At 37.6% G+C, this 17,970-nt stretch overlaps 1 protein-coding gene across 11 annotated transcripts in view; it reads left to right on the top strand.

Annotated features, from left to right (window-relative positions):
• Atrx (ATRX chromatin remodeler) overlaps positions 1-3,482 on the top strand; it is a 231,630-nt gene extending 228,148 nt beyond the window's left edge. For all 11 annotated transcript variants that reach the window (XM_058584904.1, XM_058584905.1, XM_058584910.1 and 8 more), the window contains one exon: positions 589-3,482. In XM_058584904.1, the coding sequence (XP_058440887.1) occupies positions 589-867 (279 nt within the window). In that variant the 3' untranslated portion in view covers positions 868-3,482. The remainder of the gene's footprint in view (positions 1-588) is intronic.
• The last annotated feature ends 14,488 nt before the right edge of the window (positions 3,483-17,970 follow it).

Genomic DNA, 17,970 nt, shown 5'->3' with positions numbered 1-17,970 from the left:
ATCCTTGATCATCTTCCCCAGCTCAGTTGTTTGCCAGCCATCTGCCTTGCACTGGGAAATTTCAACTCTTGACACCAGGGAATCAACTTCTGTGGCATGAATTTTACTTAGAAAGCAGGGCAGAATTGTGTGGTTTTAGATGATCTTAGGAAATTTGAGATATTTCAGGTAGGAATTATTCCTATTACAAGTGCTTTTCTCTTTAGTGTTTGTCACTGAAATGTTTATTTGTCTGTCATCATGTGAAATATTCAAAAGAAGGACAAAGAAAGGAGATTTGACAAAAAGTGCTGTAACTAATACTTGAGACTAATCATGGTACAGGACAGGTTACTATGGCAACTAACCTAAATGCTCCTTGCAATACAATAGTCAAGTCATTAAGAGAATTTAGCCCTAAATGGTGTTACTAACTGGTTTCTACAGTAATGGTCCTGTGAATGCCGTCAAATTAGTAATGGTGATAACAATAATGTGTTTTCCTTTTGGTATGGTACCCCCTTAACAAATTGATTTTAACTCAAAACTTGATACTTGCCTCTTTGAGACAGGTCATGCACTTGTAACAACTCCCTTTTCTCTCTATAGTTAATCAGCTGTGTTCAGCGAATACTGATGAACAGGAGGCTCCAGCAGCAGTACAATCAGCAGCAACAGCAACAAATGACTTATCAGCAAGCAACACTAGGTCACCTCATGATGCCAAAGCCTCCAAATTTAATCATGAATCCTTCTAACTACCAGCAGATTGATATGAGAGGAATGTATCAGTCCGTGGCTGGTGGTATGCAGCCACCACCCTTACAGCGAGCACCACCCCCAATGAGAAGCAAAAATCCAGGACCTTCCCAAGGGAAATCAATGTGATTTTGCACTAAAAGCTTAAAGGATTGTTAAAATCATAGAAAGATCTTTTATTTTTTTAGGAATCAATGACTTAACAGAACTCAACTGTATAAATAGTTTGGTCCCCTTAAATGCCAATCTTCCATATTAGTTTAAAGTTTTTTTAAATAGGGCATACCATTTCCCCTGACATTTGTCAGTGATGTTGCCTAGAATCTTCTTACACACATTGAGTACAGAAGATATTTCAAATTGTTTTCAGTGAAAACAAGTCTTTCCATAACAGTAACGGCTCCACAGATTTCCTCTCTAAATTTTTATGCCTGCTTTTAGCAACCATAAAATTGTCATAAAATTAATGAATTTAGGAAAGAATAAAGATTTATATATTCGTTCTTTACATATGAAAACACACAGCTGAGTTCTTAGAGTTGATTCCTCAAGTTATGAAATACTTTTGTACTTAATCCATTTCTTGATTAGAGTGATTGAAATGGTCTTAATGTTCCTTTGACTGAAGTCTGAAACTGGGCTCCTGCTATATCATCTCTGTGCTTGAAAGTTAGAAACTAAGGGTTATCTTTGACACAGAATTGTGTGCAATATTCTTAAATACTACTGCTCTAAAGTTGGAGGAGTCTTGCAGTTATCTTAGCATTGTATAAACAGCCTTAAGTACAACCTAAGAAGAGAATTCCTTTTTCTTCTTTAGTCTTTCTGCCATTTTTTTTTTATTTTCAGTTATATGTGCTGAAATAATTACTGGTAAAATTTCAGGGTTGTGGATTATCTTCCACACATGAATTTTCTCTCTCCTGGCACTAATATAAAGCACATCTCCTAACTGCATGGTGTCAGTGCTAGTGCTTCATCCTGTTGCTGGCAGTGGGATGTGGACTAAGAAAATCAAGTTCTAGCATTTTAGGAGGTTAACACTGAAGTTGTGGTTGTTAGGTTCACACCCTGTTTTATAAACAACATCAAAATGGCAGAACCATTGCTGACTTTAAGTTCACATGAGGAATGTGCTTTAACAATTCCCAGTACTGTCAGTATTGTGAAATAGTTCCTCTTAAAGATAAGGATCACTGGCTTCTATACTCTTCTTTTCTCTCATCACCATGTCCCTTTCCCCCAGTTTCCTTACATTTTCTTAAATTGTTTGATATCTTTTCAGTTTAGATCTTTGAGGCAATTTTCTGATCAAATGAATTCATCTAATACCCTTTCATGTGGTTTTATGAGAAAATCATTACAGTTCTTATTCCTCTGGGTCTGTAAAAAAAAAATGACCTATAATTTTATTCGTGTTTGATTTGATTGCTTGAGTTCCTCAAAGGAAACGATTGTTTTTGACTATGGGAGTCAACTCAACATGGTAAAACCATTTTTGAGATGGTGATGTAACAGGTAGTAGAAATAGCTACAGAATTCGCAAAACAAGAAAGCCAGGTGGAGGATTTGTTCTAGGTATCACTGGATTAGAATGAGTTTAATGTTAGTTAAAACTGTTTTGAGTTATTTGGATAATAAAGAGATTTCCATTTTTATCTTGGAAGAACTAGTGGTAAACCATCCAAGAGCACTAGGTTTATGATATAAAATTTGTGAGGTTTGGTGGATCCATCCTCCCCCCAACCTTCCTGTGGTAAGACATAACTAACAAATTCCATGTATTTGGATGTTATGCCAGCCAATCAAATTTATTTAATTGGGGTTGGGGCAGATGTGTGTTTATTGCTTTAAAAGAAATGAAAAGGAAGATTTATGAGATGAATTTTTGAAGGCAGAATGCTCTGGCTGACTGTTATCAGTTGGTATTTCTACAAGTCCAGAATACTTTAAACCTGATTTACTAGACCTAGGAATTTTCAACATGGTCTAATTATTTACTCAAAGACATAGAAGTGAAAATTTAGGCAACCTTCTAAACCTTTCTCACCATGGATGAAACTATGACTGAAAGAATAATACTTAGAAGGATTAATTGGAAATCAGAGAGTTTGAAATAAAACTTGGACCACTTTGCATACACTCTTCTCACTTGACATTTTAGCTACATAATATGTACTTTGAGTATAACATCAAGTTTAACAAATATTTAAAGACAAAATCACATCAATAAAATACTAAAAAACTCATTTTTATATTTGTTTTAGATGTTTTAAATAGTTGCAATGGCTTAAAAATGACGATTTAAAATGTTGCTTGTAATACAGTTTTGCCTGCTAAATTCTCCACATTTTGTAACCTGTTTTATTTCTTTGGGTGTAAAGCGTTTTTGCTTAGTATTGTGATACTGTATATGTTTTGTCCCAGTTGTATAGTAATGTTTCAGTCCATCATCCAGCTTTGGCTGCTGAAATCATACAGCTGTGAAGATTTGCCTTTGTTTCTGTTAGACTGCTTTTCAGTTCTGTATTGAGTATCTTGAGTACTGTAGAAAAGATGTCACTTCTTCCTTTAAGGCTGTTTTGTAATATATATAAGGACTGGAATTGTGTTTTTAAAGAAAAGCATTCAAGTATGACAATATACTATCTGTGTTTTCACCATTCAAAGTGCTGTTTAGTAGTTGAAACTTAAAACTATTTAATGTCATTTAATAAAGTGACCAAAATGTGTTGTGCTCTTTATTGCATTTTCACAGCTTTGAAAATCTGTGCACATATTGTTTTATAGAAAATGTATAGCTTTTGATGTCCTATTTAATGGTGGTTCTTTTGCACAGTTAGTTATTTAATACTGGGAGGTCAAGAAGTTTGGTTTTTGAATCTGTAATATACTAAATTCTGTAAAAGGAGATCTCTAACCTCAAAAAGAATTTACATACCAGGAAACCTATGTGTGTTTGTGTTAGTTTTGGTTGTCTGTGTGTAATCCAGCACCATTTCCTGCTTCCCAACAGTTGTATCATTCATTTAAGTCAACAGGGCTACCAACCCACACTTGATACAAAAGTTCTTACCATCTAGAAGTCATATCAGGTAGATGGAAACTGTATTGCCTGGCCTCAAAGAAGCTGAGTATTTTACAGACTTCCCTTAGCTATTCTCATTTTCCCTCTTTTGTCACAAATTTAGATCTTTTTTGTATTCCAAACCAAACTTTAAAATAAATTATTTACCTATCTCAATAACCTTTGTTTCCTTTCAGGGTAGCAAGTTGTGAGACTGTAGATACCTATTCTCACAGTAAAATACGTCAATCCTTTTACGAGTTTATTTCACTGAAAATTATGTTCAGGTTATTACCCACCATATTTTACCAAACTCATTCTGAAGTGATTTTTAGCTATCTCTAAATCAAATCTACCCTTAGGGAATCAAAAAATTTCCACCATTGATACTTTTCAGAAGTCTATAATCTGAGCCAATCCCAGAGGAGTGATCACATTTCAGAAATGCTTTCATCTGTGCAACATTATAATATATGCTATTATATGGGGGTGAATAAAAATTAAAAATCCAAAATATATACTGTGTCTAATCTCAATATTTGCCAGGTAACCAAACTCTTGGTATCACTAGTGTTGTATCTAACAGTGGGATAACACCCTACCCCTAAGAGTTTTACTCCCCAGGGTATGCATTGCCATACAGTTCCCTTGTGATACATACTGCCACATCCTCTCTCTGGAATAACCTTCCTGACACACTGATCTACTAAGCTAAGGGAATTATCCTTCCTCCTCTCACTCTAGGGATCTAGATTTCTTGATAGTGACCATTACATAACACACCAAAGAGGAGAGTAAATAATTGAGGCCCTTATTAAAGATAACAAGGTCACAACTTTATTTGAAAGGATGAAGGTCTAAGGCAAATTGGTTTTTTGTTGTTTTTTTTTGTTTGTTTGTTTGTTTGTACTGGGGATTGAACGCAGGGGCACTTCACCAAGGAACCCTTTTTATATTTTGAGTCAGGGTTTCCCTAAGTTGTCTAGGCTGGCCTCCAACTTGTGGTCCCCTTGCTGAGGCAAATTCTAAAATTCTGTAGGCGGGTCCTCTTTAATACTCAGAACATATCAGAAGCAATCTACTCTGCAACACTTTTTCTGCTGGATGTTCTGCCCTTACTTCCTCTCCCTGATAGAAATATGTAAGGGAGAGAGGAGCTTGGCCATAAGCCTCAGTAAAACATATCAGATGACTACAAAGAGACTTCAACCTATTAAATATGCCCAGCCCTGTCCCTGTAGTCTTCACATTAAATGCATGTTGGTTTTCAAGAAGGGTGAAGAGAGATGGCTCGTTAAATGCAAGGATGGGATTTGTTTCAGATATATGAGGAGAAAGTATAGTATTGAAGGGGAACAAAGGTGGGGAAGGATAGGGAAAGAGACAGACTATATTGGAGAGGATTGATGGCCTTGAAATCCTGAATGAGTAATTCAATATAAGAGGATAACAAGGGTTTGTGAGGGGGATAATATGCTCAAAGTAGCAGGTAAAGATGGTGATTTGGGCTGAGGTAATTTGAATGGGTTAGAATGCAAAGTGAAGAAAGATGTGAGACAGGAAGATAGATAATGAATCCAGGCATTCAGTGACCAGACTACACACAATTTGAAGCACAAAGAGGAAAAAAAGTCACTAGAAATTGTATAGAATAGTGAACTTTTTAAATAGTATATAAGAAAAATCATTATTTCCTTTTGCTCTTCCCCCAAGGAGCCCAACTTTGTTCAGGATTTATGATTTTACATACCAAAGTTCACTTACTTTTGGGGGGATTGAACCCAGGGGTACTCTACCACTGAGCTACACCCCCAGCCCTTATTTTCTCTGGAGACAGGGTCTCACTAAGTTGCTGAGGCTGGCCTTGAACTTGCCATTCTCCTTTCTCAGCCTCTGGGATGACAGGCGTGTGCCACCACACCCAAGTCATTCTTTTTGATTACTCTCTCAAGCTTCATGATATTTCCATTACTGGCATTCCTATTCTTTAAGTTTTATTATTCCTGATTATACCCTTGCACTTATTTGCAGAAAGTGAGGTTGGTCCATTTGATTATAATTCTCTTTCCTCAAGCCAAATCTTCAAAGAGTTAGATCCATTCCTGTTACTTTTCCTTGAGACCCGTTCATTCACGGTGCTAGTATCTCTGTTGGTAATGTTATATTTATAAGCTTCCCTTAGTGTTTTCAAAGTGCTCTGTGGTTATTATGTGTTAACCTCTATACAGCATATCTGTGAGGGATGTGAGGAGAATAATTACATTCTCCTCATGACAATTAAGCTAAAAGAACAAAATCAAATCCATTGCACTTAAGAGGCAGAAGACATTCTAGTTAAGTTCTCTGGATCTTTCATGTCTCATTTTAAAATATGGGACTATAATAATACCTTAACCATAGAAGGCAGGGGTCTGGACCAGGTGATTTCCCAAGTCCCTTTCAGCTCCCAGAGTTAAACTTTGAGCAAAGCAGTGTGAAGCCAAAAGGCCATATGTTTGTCTAAGGTTACAGGGTAAGTTTGTGAACAGCATTAGAAATCCCTTCCCTTTGACTAACTGTCTCCCCCACTAAGCTGTACCTTTTCTTTTCCTCTGTTTGGAAAAATGAGAGGTCTGACAGGCATTTTAATGACAAAGCAGATAAGTCAGGTTGTAATTGGCTCTAATTACCACTTCCACTAGCTGTAACCTCCTTTATCTTTTGCCCAGAGGCACTCCCAGTGCTGTTTCTTACTGTCTTTGGAACTCATTGCAGAAAATGAAAAAACACATTTAAGGAGCTGATTCCTCAGTGGAAAGAGTGTGACAAAAATCAAGGTAAATATAAATAAGCTTTTGTGAAGTCTCACTTTTAAGCCAATAATTGGTAATTTCCCATTGTTTATAACTGAAAAGCCAAGCTAGAGCAATGTTTAAATGGTCTGGTCTGGATAAACCTTATAGTAAGTCGGAAGCAATACTTTTGTATATTGACTTTTGTGTAACAGCACATGCATACCTTTTGAGGTTTAGGTTTTATAGTTGAATTGTATGACAAAACTAAGAAAACTAATAGAAGAGTGAAATAGTAATCATTTTTTTCTGTACCTGCTTGTCCTCACATGCCAGTAGGAGAGCAGGTAGAAGCCTGTGTCTAGCCTGCTGAATACATTGCAGTGAAAACAAAACCAGGCTTAAGAAATGGGAAAGCCTGGTTTATAACCATCCAAGGTCTTGTTAGTTTATCCCCTACCCTTGGGAGATTTTTCAACTATACTGCATGAAGAGGTTGGGCTTCAAAGGCATTAGTGATGCAGGATCACTTGGATCTTATCCTTCTTAGCAAAGGAAACATTTTTATTCTATCACCAATAGAGTAATTAGCAATATTTTAAAATATCTTTTATAGTTGTAGATGGACAGAATGCCTTTATTTTATTTGTTTATTTTTATGTGGTGCTGAGAATCGAACCCAATGCCTCACACATGCTAGGCAAGCGCTCTACCATTGAGTCCCAGCCCCAGCCCAGTAATTAGCAACTCTATCTGCAATTTACCCCCTTTATTTCTCCAAACTATCTTCTCCCAACTCTACTACACAACACACACCTCTTATGTTCTAATGCCTAAGTATGCATGTGGGGTGAATTGCTGAATCACAGAAAGCTCAAGATGGCAGGGACCTTTCTTGAAAACCATGTAGCCAGCCCCATCCCTTTGCAAGCAAGGAAAACAAAGACCCAGAGCAGGGAAAGATGCCTATGGGCACCCATGTGTTCTAGCTTGTATTCCAGTTCTCATTCCACTCCATTCAGATGCCTTATATTATATTTAAATTCCAACTCATTTTTTCAATTTGCTAGCCATATTAAGCAAATTTTCAGAATAATTCATACTGAACTAAGCTTTAAAATGGGAACTGTTTGTGGTAAGTAGAATATGTGAGCCAAAATAAAAAGGAAATGAATTCTTGTGTGACAACTGTAAAATGGGAAGACCCCTGACATATCCCCTAAGCCTTTAATTTGGCAACCAGAGCATTGGGCTCAGGATTTTATTTCAGAGGGAGGGATATTTAATTTGTTTAAAAGGTTCTACTTTTACCACACTCACCATGGTTTAGACCAATAGTCTGTAGGAGCTCTGTTCTATTTTCTGGATTTCAGTGTCCAGTGCTAAGGATGGAATTAGCCTTCCACAGACCAGGGAGGTTTATATACCAAGTACTTCAAAGTCCTCTATTTCAAATAGGAAATGATAAGTCACAAGAAAAGAAAATAGAAAGTTGTGTTAGTATAAGGATCTGTCAGAATGGGGGCAACTATTCTTGATTTATAGAGATGTACCCCAAGGCCCATGAATAGTTTACACGTTTCCAAAGAACTAAAATATGGTAAAATTATATCAGTATGTTAGACTTTGGGTGCCTGGTTCTCTGTAAACTTGGGCAAGTTACTTCACTTTTTTAAATCGTCTCACACAGCAATCAAGAATTACTGAATGGGGCTGGGGATGTGGCTCAAGCCGTAGCGCTCTTGCCTGGCATGCGTGCGACCTGGGTTCGATCCTCAGCACCACATACAAACAAAGATGTTGTGTCTGCCGAAAACTAAAAAAAAAATAAATATTAAAAAATTCTCTCTCTCTCTCTCTCTCTTTAAAAAAAAGAATTACTGAATGCCTATTATATTTCAGGTACTATGGCAGTTGCTTTTTAAAATTTCTGTTTTACAGATGAAGAAATAGGTTTAAAATAATTAAATTATTCTCCCAGTGTCACACAACTAACTGGAAGAGGGAGGATCTGGATGATGTGTCTCACCTTAACGTGTGTGTGTGTGTGTGTGTGTGTGTGTCACTGAAAAGGCTATAACTCTGACTTGAATCCCAGCCTCTTTTTTTAAATTTAATTTTTTTTAGTTGTAATTGGACACAATATCTTTATTTATTTTTATGTGGTGCTGACGATCGAACCCAGGGCCTCGCACATGCTAGGCGAGCGCTCTACTGCTGAGCCACAATCTCAGCCTCAAATCCCAGCCTCTTGCAAACTATTTAGAGTACCTTATCATTTATTCCTTTGCAAATCAGCTCCCCACCTGTCTTGTTTTCACTCTAAGCAAGACATTAAAGAAACACAACACTCCCGCCTTAGTGTTTTCAAGGCACTTCCTTCTGCTTTGAGTAGTGCCTGAGGGGTTTGGCTTTCACCTTTCATTTCCTTCTGTAATGCCAAGAGGTGTGTGCAAAACCCAATCTGAATACTTTCAAATGTTTTAATATATCAGAACTCATTTTGTGAAGACAGGGTCTCCCCCTGTTGCCCAGGCTGATCTCAAAACTCCTGGCCTCAAACTTGTGGTCCTCCTGCCTCAGCTTCCTGAACAGCAGGATCACTGGCATGGGGTACCATGCTGGTTCTGAACTCATTTTTTTATTCTTATTTTTTAAATTATTTATTCTAATTTTTTTATACATGACTGAAATCATTTTTAATGCAGTGGTTTTCTTAGAAGTTCGGTTAATTAACAGTTGAGAACCCTAAATGTTGAAGTATTCTGAACTAATGTACAACCTGAAAATTTTTAGGTAACATTTGCGGGAGGACTTAAAAAGATAACTAGAATATGAACATGTAGAGATTAAGAAGGGAATCATCTCAGACAGAGGAAGCAGCAGACACAAACAGGCAGGCAGCAAAGAACAGAAGTCAATAGGATAGTTCCAAGAAATGCCATGCTGTCATTGCCCTAATTTAAGTCAATAGTTTCCATAGTGTATAATTTAAAATTAAATGGTAGGCAGAATAATGGTGACCCAAAGATGTTCAAATCCTAACCCCCAGCATTTATAAATATGTTACCTTACATGGAAAAGGAGAATCAAGTTTTGTAGATTGAATTAAGTTTAAATATGAGTGTGTTACCCAAAGGCTCATATGTGAGACAGTACAAGAATTTTCAGAGGTGAAATGATTTGATTATGAGAGATATAACCAAATCAACGGATTAACCCATGGATGTGAATTAACTGGGAAGTAACTATAGGCAAATAGGGTGTGGCTGGATAAAGTGGGTCCCTGGGAGTGTGTCTTTGGGATTTACATTTTGTCCTTAGTGAGTAGAACTCTTTGTTTCCTAGCTGTGATGTCCTGAACTTCTTTCCTCTGCCACAGTCATCTACCAAGATGTTCTGCCTCACCTTGGGCTCAGAGCTGTGGAGTCAGCTGACCATGGACTGAACCTATGAAACAGTGAGCCAAAATAAACTTTGCTTTTCTACATCATTCTTGTCAGATCTTTTGGTCACAGTGATGCAAAACACTAATCAGGGGAGATTCTCCTAGATTATCTAGGTGGGCCCAATGAAATCACAAGGATCCTTAAAAGTGGAAAATGGAGGCAGAAACAGTTACATAAAGATGTCATTAGGAAAGAAAGACTTAGATGAAACATTGTGTTGTTGGCTTCAAAGATGGAAGAAGAGGCCCACGGGCAAGAAAAATGAGTGAACTCTAGAACCTGGAAATGTCAAGGAAAAGAAGTTTCAACTAGAACCTTCTACCTACATCTTTACTTTAACTCAATGAGACTTGCGTTATATTCCTATTCTACAGAACTGTAAGGTAATAAATGGGTGTTGTTTTAAATCAGTGGTGATGTGTTACAGCGGCGGTAGGAAATTATTACAAATGGTTATTAGTATGATACTTAATATTTTGCTCCCTTGTTAGATATGTAAACTCCTTAAGATCAGGAGCCCTTTTCTCACTTTATTATCCTTAGCTCCTGGCACAGAAAAGGTGTGCTATATGTGTTTGATGAATTTATGAGTGAATGTTTTAGTAATCAGATCCCACACAAGGACATTATGGCAATGGCAATTAGTTTTTGTATCCGTGTGTGTGTGTGTGTGTGTGTGTTTTCTATTTATTTTTCTTTGGAGCTCTTTCTCTCTTTCCCCTTATCTGTTCTCTTATCTCTGCTTCTATTTCTTAATTGGTCGTGACAAAGGACTGAAATGCATCTTGTAATTTTTCATTATGTTTATGGATAAGGGCTTATATTTTCTGTTTATGATTTTAAAAAATAAGTAATATGCTTTATTATAATGAAAAAGTGTTTTATATTCAAGGGCCCCTTCATTTATTAAGTATTTTAATCATGTAAAGAGGTAAGTAATCCTTGATAGAAGTTTCTCCTCTCTGATTTAGGATCATATATAGAACTCAGGAGGTAGAAACATTCTGCAGAAACTGTCCCTTTGTGCCTGCTAGTAGGAATTTGTTATTTGATTGCAGGGCCCACATTGCCCAGACAACATTTGTTTGACTTTGTCTACTCAGAAGAAATAAGATTCCCCATGCCCCTTAGACCAGAGTTATTCACTCTTTTTCCCAGCGCCATCCTCTGTCTGCTGAGTCTTATCATAAGGATGTTTAATGATTGAATGGCTGGGATGCACTGGGAACCCCCCCCCCCAAAAAAAAAAAAGGATAGAAGGTCTATTGTTCACCTGCAAAACTAAGCCTGCTCCATGAAATGGGATGGCCTAATGAAACGCAAAATTTGGGGTGGGAAAGTTCTTGCAGTTTCTAGTGTTTGAAATTAGAGAACTCTTCCTTTTTAGAAGTGAAAGTACTCTTAGGATCACTTGGCCCAGGGTTTCTCAAACTTTAATGTACAGTATCAGCATTACCTTGGAAAATCCATAAACTTTAGATTCTGATATAGTAAATCTGATGTGGTGCCCCAAAGTCTGAATTTCCAACAAGCTATCCTGTAGTATTAATACCATTGGTCCACAATTCAAGCATTGATAGTAGACCTAAGGCAGCCAGAGATAGGTACCTGTATCTCACATAGGGCACTAGAAAAGTGGGAGATTTTGAACCCATAGCTTCAGTGAACATATCTGAGTTTTCTATGGACAGTTGAAAGACCAAGGTCTCTCTTGGTTTGAGATCCTCAGAACTAGGGGACTAGAGTAAGATGAATTCTCAAGGCAATTTAAGATTTGCAATTTTCTGGGTTGGGGTTGTAGCTCAGAGGTAGAGCTCTCACCTAGCATGTGTGAGGCCCTGGGTTCGATCCTCAGCACCACATAAAATAAAATAAAGATATTGTGTCTATCTACAACTAAAAAATAAATATTAAAAAAAGATTTGCAATTTTCTGATGGCTAGAAATGTTAAAACATTTTTTCATATAATTGTTAGCCATTTGTACTTCTTCTTTTGAGAAGTCTGTTCAGTTCATTATTTATTTATTTATTTTTGGTGTTAAGTGTTTGGAGTTCTTTATCTTGGATTTTTTTGATGGGGGTGGGGGGTATCGGGGATTGAATACAGGGACACTTAACCACTGAGCCACACCTCCAGACATTTTTAAAAATATTTTTTAAGTTGTAGTTGGACACAATATATTTTATTTATTTATTTTTCTTTTTTTGTGTTGCAGAGGATTGAACCCAGCGCCCTGCATGTGCTAGGCAAGCACTCTACCGCTGAGCCATATCCCCAGCCCCATCCCAAGACATTTTTTATATTTTATTTAGAGACAGGGTCTTGCTGAGTTGCTTAGGGCCTTGCTAAGTTGCTGGGGCTGGCTTTGAACTCATGATCCTCCTGACTCGGCCTCCCCAGCTACTGAGATTACAGGTGTGCATCACTACACCTGGCTATATTCTGGATTTTAATGCTCTAACAGAAGAGTAGCGAACCAAGAGTTTCTCTATATGTTTAAATATTTCCCCTATGTTTTCTTCTAGCAGTTGTAAGGTTTCTGGTCTAAATCCCAAGCTTTTGATCATTTTGATTTGAGTTTTGTGCAGGGTGAGAGATGGGGATCTAGCTTCATTCTTCCCCATATGTATATCAGGTTTTCCCTGCAACATTGTTAAAGAGGCTGCCTTTTCTGCAATGTTGCAATGTATGTTTTTGTTAAGGATCAGATAACTATATCTGTGAGGGGTTTTCTCTGTGTCTTTTATTTTATTCCACTGCTCTTCATGTCTGTTTTTATGCCAATAACATGGTTTTTGTTTCTATAATTCTGTAGTATAATTTGAGATCAGGTGTTGTGATGCTTCCTGCATCCTCTCTTGTTCAGGATTCCTTTGGATTTTCTGGATCTTTTATTCTTCCAAATGAATTTTAGAACTGTTTTTTTTCTAATTCATATCAATAGATATCAATAGAATATCCTTGATATTTTAATGGGTATTGAATTAAATCTGTATGACACTTTTGGTAATATGGTCACTTTAATAATATTAATTCTGTCTACCCATGAGCATAGGAGATCTTTCCATCTTATAGTGTCTTCTTCAACTTCATTTTTCAATGTCCTGTTCTGTAATTTTCCTTGTAGAGAAAATTGATTAGATTTATTCCTAGGTATGTCATTTTGTTTTTTGAAACTATTTTGAATGGAATTGTTCTCCTGATTTCTTTCTCATCTGATTGGTGTATAGGAAATATATTGATTTTTGTATATTGATTTTTTTTTTTTAATTTTTTATTGTGGGTTGTTCAAAACATTACAAATTTCTTGACATATCATATTCCACACTTTGATTCTAGTGGGTTATGAACTCCCACCTTCACCCCATACACAGATTGCAGATTCACATCAGTTACACATCCATTGATTTACAAATTGCCATACTAGTGTCTGTTGTGCTCCGCTGCCTTTCCCATCATCTACCCTCCCCCCTGTATATTGATTTTGTGTCCTTATAAAATAAATTTTATTTTGTATTTTTAACGTATATAATGTATTGTAATAAGACATATGTATATGGTAAAATAGTACTACAGTGAAAAATTAACATATTCATCATCTCATATGGTCTCCCATCCCTGTCCCATGGCAAGAGCAGCTATAATCTACTCTTTTAGTAAAAATCCTGAATACAATACACTATTATAAGTTATGGTCCTTAGATCTTCCAATTTGCTCATATTACCTATTTAATACTTTGTATCCTTTGAATTAAAGCTCCCAATTTTCTTCTCTTTACCCTGACCTTGGTAACCACTGTTTTATTCTCATTTATTACTTGCAACAATCCTGAGATAGGTACTGAACTTTTTCCCCATTTTGCACATGAGGAAACTGAGGCACAGAAAATGTTAATTGCCTAATTTAAGTGGTGAAGTCAGAATTTGAGCCCAGGCACTCATGGCCCTAAAGCTTGTGCTCTTAAGAAGTATTTCATGCTACCTTAATAAGAATACAAACATAGTTCTTGGTGTAAATGGTGTAGGCCTCAAAAACTCTCCTACCCTAATCAAACACACAAAATATCCCTTCTCTGATTCTTACTCAAACCATGGCCTTATCTCTTCCTCTCTTTTTTGCCAGACCTTGAAAGTATGATATCTGAAGTTTCCCCATCCTCTCATTCACCCTGTATTCCTAGAAATATGGATTCTGCTCAACAGAAGACTTTTGTGTGTGTGTGTGTGGTGTTGGGGATTGAACCCAGGGCCTTGTGCATGCAAGGCAAGCACTCCACCAACTGAGTTATATTCCCAAACCAGAAGACTTTTTTAAAAATATTTTTTTAATTGTCAATGGATCTTTATTTTAGTTATATGCGATACTGAGAATTGAACCCAGTGCCTCACACATGCTAGGCAAGCACTCTACCACTGAGCTATAACTTCAACCATGCAGAAGACTTTTTAAATTATAGCTTTATAGTTATACATAGTAGTTTGTTTATCCCAACAAACTCATACATGCATGGAATTTGATTTCAGTTCATGATCCCCTGCTTTTCCCTCTCCACTTTTCCTACTGTCCTCCCTTTCCTCTCCCATTCTCTTGTCTACTAGACTTCCTTTCAGTCATCTATTTATTGGTTCTTTTTACCTATGCATAAAGGTGAAATTCCCTGTGGTATATTTATATATGCATATAACATGATTTTTAAAGGATTTAGTCTGCGTTGCCTCCCCTTTCCCATCCCTCTATTCTGTCTCTCATTCTTCTTCTTCTACATTACTGATCCAGTAGACATTCTCCTGACAGAAACCAATGATATCCTAATCATCAAATCCTATGACTTTTTCTCAGAAAGAAAATCCTACATCCCCATGGACTAGAGCCACATGAAGTCATGATCTTGCTGGGCATGATGGTACATGCCTGTAATCCCAGCAACTCCAGAAGTTGAGGCAGGGAGGCTGAAAGTTTGAGACAAGCCTCAGCAACTTAGCAAGGCCCTGTCTCAAAATAAAAATTAAAACAATTTTTTAACTAGCTGGGGATGTAGCTCATTGGCAAAGCATCTCTGGGTTCAATCCCCAGTACAAAGAAAAAAAGCATCATCTCTAAACGTAGTTTCCTAGAAGCCCTTCTAAGTGTCTCAATCAAGCTACCAAGCTTCAGAGACAACCTCTCCTCCTGATTACTGAAAGACAAGAGCATCAAATTGATTTGACAAGAGCATCAGAATCCCTCAACCTCCTTTCACAAACTCACCTTTCCTTTCCCCTTGTGTTTTGATGTTAGTGTACCCCTTCTGGCAATAAATAATTTTCTCTACTTGTTCTATAGATGCAAGTTCCTCCCTTCTCCTTAGAGATCTCATCCTTCCACCGATTACTTCCTGACTGGTTAAGTCCAGGAGCTTCTAAATTGGCCTCCCTGCCTATACTACAGTCTATCTTCCACTCTACAGCCTGACCAATCTTACTTAAACACAAATCTGACCACATTACATTTCCTCCCTTTGCTCCCCACCATATAGCAGCACCAATAACAAGATATGTAATGTTATATTCTTCACCATCCATCTCCAAAAGTCTTCAAAACAGTTTCCTTAGCCTAGGATTTCTGCACCCCATCCAGATCTACCTTGGAGAGCAATGCTGAGGAGTTGGCTATTTCCTTTGTCAGTCACCTACAGGGTTTTGAAAAAAAAATGTTTTTTAATTTTTATTTTTAGTTATACATGGCAGTAGAATGTATTTTGGCAGAATACATAAAATATAACTTATTCTATTTGTAATCAGTCACTGTGTGCAAGGACAAGAGACTCCACAGCAATAGGACAGAAAGCTGCAGGGCAATAGGATTTCTCTATTTTTTGAATCTTTATTATACAATAAGCCTTCTCTCAAGTCGAGTCAATGGACATTTGTTACCTACCAGAGTTCCCCTGACTTTGATAGATATGAGAAAGAAGTTGAGGAGAGGCTGGGGATGTCACTCAGTGCACAAGGTCCTGAGTTCAAGCTCTAGTGCACATGTGCACACACACACACACACACACACAAGTTGTAGAGAACTTGCTGCAGATTGATTGATTGATTGATTGTACCAGAAATTGAACCCAGGGGTGCTTAACCACTGAGCAACATCCCCAGCCCTTTTGCTTAAGGGCTTGCTACATTGATGAGGCTGGCCTTAAATGTGTGATTCTCCTGCCTCAAGCCTCCAGAGTTGCTGGGATTACACATGTGCACCACCAAGCCTGGCTACTTGGTGCTATCATGTAAACGAGGAAATTGAGGCTTATCAAAGAGTCACACAAGCAAAATATGAAACATCCAGGTTGAAATCTGTGTTTGCCACCTGCAAAGCTCATTTCTCTTTTTTTAAGAGAGAGAGAGAAGAGAGAGAGAGAGAATTTTTTGAATATTTATTTTTCAGTTTTCGGTGGACACAACATCTTTATTTTATTTTATGTGGTGCTGAGGATTGAACCCAATGCCCCGCACATGCCAGGCGAGCACGTTACCACTTGAGCCACATCCCCAGCCCCAAGCTCATTTCTCTTTAACGTCACTTCTTGCAGTCTGTTTGGAAAGATAGGACTAATGGGTTTTTGTTATTTTGGGGGTGTTTTGTTTTGTTTGGTGGTGGAGATTGAACCCAGGGCCTGGTTCATACCGGGCAAGCACTCTACCACTGAACCACACCCTCAGGCCTAGGGTCAATGTTCTTGATAAGAAGACAGCATACTGGAGCAGACTATGATCATGTGGTAATTTGTGGTAGGGGTAAAGACAAAGTGACATGATTGATACAAAGAGCATAAGATTGAAATTTAGTAAACTACAGAACCAACTTTGATCCTGGAATTTATTATGTATGCTTTTGTTTGTTTGTTTGTTTGTGGTACTGTGAATTGAACCCAGGAGTACTCTACCACTGAGTTACATCCCCAGTTTTTTTCATTCTTCATTTTGTAAAATTTGAGATAGGATCTGGTTAAGTTGCTCATATATTGGCCTCAAACTTGTGATCCTCCTACCTCCTTCTCCCAGCTTGTTGGGATTAAAAGTGTGTGCATCATGCATGGCTGAAAGGCATGTTCATTTTTAAGATTTGCTTGTTTGGGGGTACTGGCAATTGAATCCAGGGTCTTATGCATACTATGCAGGTGTTCTACCATTGACCTACATCCCCAGCCCTAAACTTCTTGACTTACATTATCAAATTATATTATCTGTATTCTCCCCAAAGTAGTATGATTGTGCCTAATTCTCTGCACCGTCACTGGTTTCAAGTATTGTATTAGTCAGCATTCTATTACTGTAACAAAATACCTGAGATAAACAACTTATAAGAAGGATAAGTTGCCGGGTACATGCCTATATCTCAACAGTTCAGGAGACTGAGGCAGGAAGATCACAAGTTCAAAGCCAGACTCACCAACTTAACAAGGCTCTAAATAACTTAGCAAGACCCTGTCTCAAAATTAAAAAACTAAATTAAATTAAAAAGGGCTGGTTATGTGACCCAGTGATTAAGTGCTTCTTGGTTCAATCCCTGGTCCTGGTATCCCTCCCAAAAAAGGAAAGGTTGGGGCTGAGGTTGTAGCTCACTGGTAGAATGCTTGCTTAGCATGTGCATGGCCCTGGGTTCAATCTCTCTTTTTCTTTCTTTCTTTTTTTTTTTTTTGTGTGTGTGTATGTGGTGCTGGGGATTGAACCCAGGGCTTGTGCATGTGAGACAAGTACTCTACCAACTGAGCTACATCCCCAGCCTCAAACTCTGGTACTGAAAAGAAAAGAAAAGGAATAAGAAGAAGGAGGAAGAGAAGGAGAAGAAGAAAGGTGTGACTCAGTGGTAGAGTACTTGCTTAGCATCTTTGAGGTTCTGGGTTCAATCTCCAGGACCACACAAATAAAGGAGAGACAAGAAGGGTCTGGAGTACCAATATTCCCTT

The sequence above is a fragment of the Marmota monax genome, unplaced genomic scaffold (genome assembly GCF_021218885.2).
Source record: "Marmota monax isolate L192 unplaced genomic scaffold, Marmota_monax_Labrador192_F-V1.1 WCK01_AAM20220418_F8-fsc00192, whole genome shotgun sequence".
Lineage (NCBI taxonomy): Eukaryota > Metazoa > Chordata > Mammalia > Rodentia > Sciuridae > Marmota > Marmota monax.
The sequence above is the reverse complement of the archived record's forward strand: the minus strand, read 5'-3'. Positions and strand labels throughout refer to the sequence as shown.